At 38.7% G+C, this 4,805-nt stretch overlaps 1 protein-coding gene across 1 annotated transcript in view; it reads left to right on the forward strand.

The window, feature by feature from the left end:
• Positions 1 to 4,805, forward strand: part of LOC101845589 — a 20,187-nt gene that overhangs the window by 11,331 nt on the left and 4,051 nt on the right. The window contains exons 6-8 of the mRNA XM_005089679.3: positions 1,002 to 1,063; positions 3,060 to 3,171; positions 3,962 to 4,038. Of these exons, the coding sequence (XP_005089736.1) occupies positions 1,002 to 1,063; positions 3,060 to 3,171; positions 3,962 to 4,038 (251 nt within the window). The remainder of the gene's footprint in view (positions 1 to 1,001; positions 1,064 to 3,059; positions 3,172 to 3,961; positions 4,039 to 4,805) is intronic.

Raw genomic sequence — 4,805 nt, forward strand, 5'->3', positions numbered from 1 at the left:
TTTCTCTCTCTCTCTCTCTCTCTCTCTCTCTCTCTCTCTCTCTCTCTCTCTCTCTCACTCTGTCCCTCTCTTCACTCTTTTTCTCTCTCACTGCATTTAAAATAATGGCACACCACATGATGACTTTAAGGACAAACACGGGAAATAATTAAGAAATGAAATATTAGTTTGAGAGTGAAAACCTACACCTTCGGTCGTACTACCTGCACATTCAAAAGGGGAAACTTAGATTTACTGCTCTGTTCCCTTCTAAAAAAAAAAAAAAGAGGGATCTTCGAGACAAGATTAGGTCACGTCAAATACAAGAGTGAACCAGATGGTTCCGTCAGTGAAAGCAATCTAACGGCTGTCGAATCGAAAGAAGAAACAGCGGTGATTGCAACCTACGGATGGAGATTATATACCACGCGGCATTCTGCAACTTAGTATTGACATCCTAAATCGTTTTTACCAATGTGGACTTGTTTGATCTAAGACAACCTACAATTTGCAAGAACAGGACTCATGTGTATGCTAGACTGCCAGAAATACATAAATCTTGATCGTCTTGATCGTATAATAGTTGTTTGAAAGAAGAAAAGCTTAGGAGCACGGCAAAAATAAACATGATAAAGAGACACCGGGACACACGGCTGTTGTCACGGTTCAGTTACGCGCTAATTTGAGGAAAACACGCTAACTTTTAAGAAGGTTGTCTTTCCGGAAAAAGCCTCTAAAAGTGAATTCTTGTTTATTTTTAGAATAAAAGGTCAACCTTTATCAATCCTTTAGACATTCGAATACTCAAAAATACACAAAGTAATAAATGGATTTTTTGACCCAAACATCGTGGCATGCCTAAAGACGCTGGCGGGAAGGAAGAGGAAGTCTAGTTTGAGGAGGGTCATGGTAGAAGTCTATTTTCAGAGATGTAATATATCAGTTAAACTTAACGTCTCTCTATATATAGCGTCTCTATATATGGCGCATATTTATTGAAGTTACTCATTTTGCACTTGCAGGAGACAACCAATTGCCGCAGCAAAACGTAAGACAGACTACTTTCCTGTAAACAAGTTTGATGGTGAGATTATTGGGGGTTCTGTTGTTTTTTTGTTGTTGTTAGGTTTTTTTCTTTAGAAAGAAAAAGGAACAATCCAACACACTGGTGTACAACAAAAGCAGAAAAGCAAATAGTAATTTGATAATATAATTGAAGGGGACAGAATTAGAAGTGGGTTAACCACCATTTTTTCAAAAAGTTGAAATATTGGTGTCATCATGACCCTTGACACCAAATCTATTGAATGAGGTTCTGAAGTCACTAGAAAGCCCTCATATAAGCCAGAAATGGCACGGTTTTGTCACCCAATTCCGGATATGGAAGGTGGCTAACTCCAAGCAAAGGAGTCAACTCTTGTCTAATTTGCTCTCTGAAGAAAACCGAAATGGCGGGCGTATAATTTTGATCTCTTATTTTATTGATTAACTAATTTTTGTTAGGAAAAAACGCGTTGTATTGAGGGTGGCCTGTTTAAGCTGTCCAATCTAGAATTAGACAAAATAAGTCTTTTCGTCCAAATCCTGGCACACTGGTTGGGTGTTTCACCACCTGCACACACACACACACACACACACACACACACACTCACACACACATGCACACACAGACACACACACACACACACACACACACACACACACACACACACACACACACACGGGCATGCAGGTGCACATTCCCATACACACATTCTCTCCAACACATCCTCTCCAATACACACTACGCACGTCTCTACACATAAACACAATATTATATTAGCATGACTGCACCCACAAACAGGGTCATGGGTAACAATCATAATATAAATGAAGAACAATTGTTAATAGTAACAGTGTTAAGCTTGATACATAATCAGTATTCTCATTATAACCCAACGATATTCTGACATTGCTTGCTTTAAAGGCCATAGGGATACTAATATTGCAGGATGAGGTGATTAAGATTGTATAGGGGTTCACTTGCTGATGGTAAAAATGACCTTCTGTACCTTTAATTGTTCCAAATCAGAAGCTTAAGTTGTTGGGTCTTTGTTTGTTTGTTGTTGTTTTTGGTTGTTTTTTTACTACGGATTGATATCTTAATTTGAGGGAACATGGGATGTTGAGTTCTCAAAATCATTCAAATGGTCGTTAACCCCTTTCTAATTCTAACCCCCCCCCCCCCCTCCCCCCCAATGAATCGAAAATGCTTCTGAGAGAAATGTAAGTGTTAAAACAAAATTATGTGATAGGAATCTGTATCTTCAACACTGTTGATGCTTTTTAACAAACGTCATTGAACATTATTCACTTTCTTAACCATGTTCCGAATATTAGTTGCATGCTCTCAAATGTTTCTTCTATAGATCTACATGTAAGTTACGAGGTATTTTACTTTTCATTGTTCTAACCTTCTGTGAGACGTCTAAGGGAAATTCCGTTTTCACAAATGGGAATTGGACTTACTTCAGCTGATTTAGATCCATTGATGTGTTAAGAGTCTTTTATTCCCACCAACCAGTCTGTTTTGTATTCCCATCCTTTAGGACTCTGAAGAGAAGCAACCGAATGGTTGTATCTAATGTGTCGCGTTCTCAAGAAAACATTGGTGACCGTGTTCATCGAAATCGTTCTTAGGATCACTTTGTTCGCAGACTTTTGCTTATTGAGAGTTAGCATACGTAAATTGCTTGATCCTAGTTTTTTAACAGGATTGATTTTAATTGTTATGTACAAGTAGAAGCTGTAGGGCAATGTACGGTGACACTTCACCTCTAATGCTTTTACCCTTAACTAGTTCTAGTTTATTGGCTTTACCTTATTGAAAATAGTTACTGTGTGTGTTTTTTAAGATCATGATTGCAGTGCATGACCAGTTTCTAAATGGTGAAAGGCATGAGATATGTGCAACAGGTAAATGCTTAAACGAAGCGGAGGCTTTGAGGAAGATTTTTTAAAATAACACGCTACGCAGCCTATACACCTACTCTGCCCAGACCATTGCCTGTTTCCAGAGGAAATTATTTCTCTCTGTGCAGTGGACACACTGAAAGCTCTGCTTAGGTCAGAGATGTACGAACAACCCAGCTCGAGGTCAACTTCATACACAAGGCACATCTCTGATCTTCAGCATGACTGGGATTCCTCAAAGTATGTTACGTATGAATAAGAATTCTATCTGATGAATTAAATATTTTTGTTTCTCGGCACATGTTTTGTTTTGTTATGGTTTCTTAATTATTTCTTTTAGCGGGAGCGATAAATCCGTTAGTTCTGAGCAAAGGTGAGAGGAAATTATAATATACTTTAAACGGAGTGGTAGTAAATTTGGACTCAGCAAGGTTTCCAGATCTTGTTTCCAGATGTTCCCAAGTTCAAAAACAGCTCTCCACAGAGCCCGTCATGCCTTGTACTAGCCAGGCATTCAAACGGGCTTAACTCTCTCTTACTGCCGTTTTTCTCTGTAACTTTGTAACAACTAATATGTCTAACAGTGACCCCTGCATGTTGTTTTTCTTTATTGAAAGTATGTGGAATAACAATTTTCTTTACACACTTTTGCTGTTATCAGCTAGAACAAAACATAACATCAACTTACAAAGAGATATCTAGTTTAAAAAAGAATAAAGTAGATGGGAGAACTGGTAACACTACTCTTGCTTTGTTACTAGAGATCGTATATTTTTTTGTAAAGTCAAGGCTTGGGGAGCGGAGGGGGGACAGTGAAAAAAATAGAAAAGGTGGGGGGCGTTAAAAGGGGGGGGGGGGGTGGCGATACTTCGTTAAATATTATGAATGCTTCTGTTGTGACGTTATCAAATGTGCTTGCTACACTCTGTCCATCCAGTTAAACCCTACTGCTTTTTCACCATTAATTAATTTAACGCTCGAAGTTTTGTCCAGACTTTTGTGTCTAACTGTTTTGTGTTTGTCTCTTCAGCTTGTTTGGCACGGACAAACGAAAACGCCAGGAAACTGGGGACGACTCATACTTCCTTGACGCGCAGGGGGCTGAAGGTATGTAAGGAGGTCCAACACTGTCTTCGATTCTATATCAGTCAACATCTGGTGTTCCTGAATAATGTTGATTGATTGTAAAGGTGCAGTTTGGATTGTTGAAGAGGCAGGCTGTTTTGACCTAGAATCGAACCCATGTATTTTACGTAAACGGTTTAGAGCTAACAGATGCCAATGTACCCTATTAGGATTTGACTTCAAGATGTATTTTGGAGAAGGGGGAAAGGTAGTTTATGAAAACAATGATATATGAACGAAGAAAGCCAAAGAATAATAGCATAAATAAGACTGTTTTAAAGGCTGTGTCGATGCCAGGGCATAGACTTCTTTTAAGATATAAAAGAATCAGATCTCACTAAGGGTATGCTAATGACACGGATTTGTCCAGAAGGAATCATAAACGTGTACATGATGATGTCATTTGAAATTTGATTGTCACTAAGATCTAGAAATAATTAATTTAGCCTTTGAATAGTATAGTGGTCTGGCTCCTGACATCGCCGGGAGGTGAAAACAATAACCAATATGTGCAAACGTTCGTTCAAGTGAAATTCAAAGGCTCAGTTTTCTGATATGTCACTACAAAACTCAATGAAAGTATAATGTTCCTAAAGCAGTTAGTATCGGATCTGACAAACAGACTAATAAGGGACCTGTCTCATTCTTTCTTACGCACACACACACACACACACACACACACACACACACACACACACACACACACACACACACACATACACACACATACAGAAACACAAACACACACA

Source organism: Aplysia californica, unplaced genomic scaffold, assembly GCF_000002075.1.
Source record: "Aplysia californica isolate F4 #8 unplaced genomic scaffold, AplCal3.0 scaffold00008, whole genome shotgun sequence".
NCBI lineage: Eukaryota > Metazoa > Mollusca > Gastropoda > Aplysiida > Aplysiidae > Aplysia > Aplysia californica.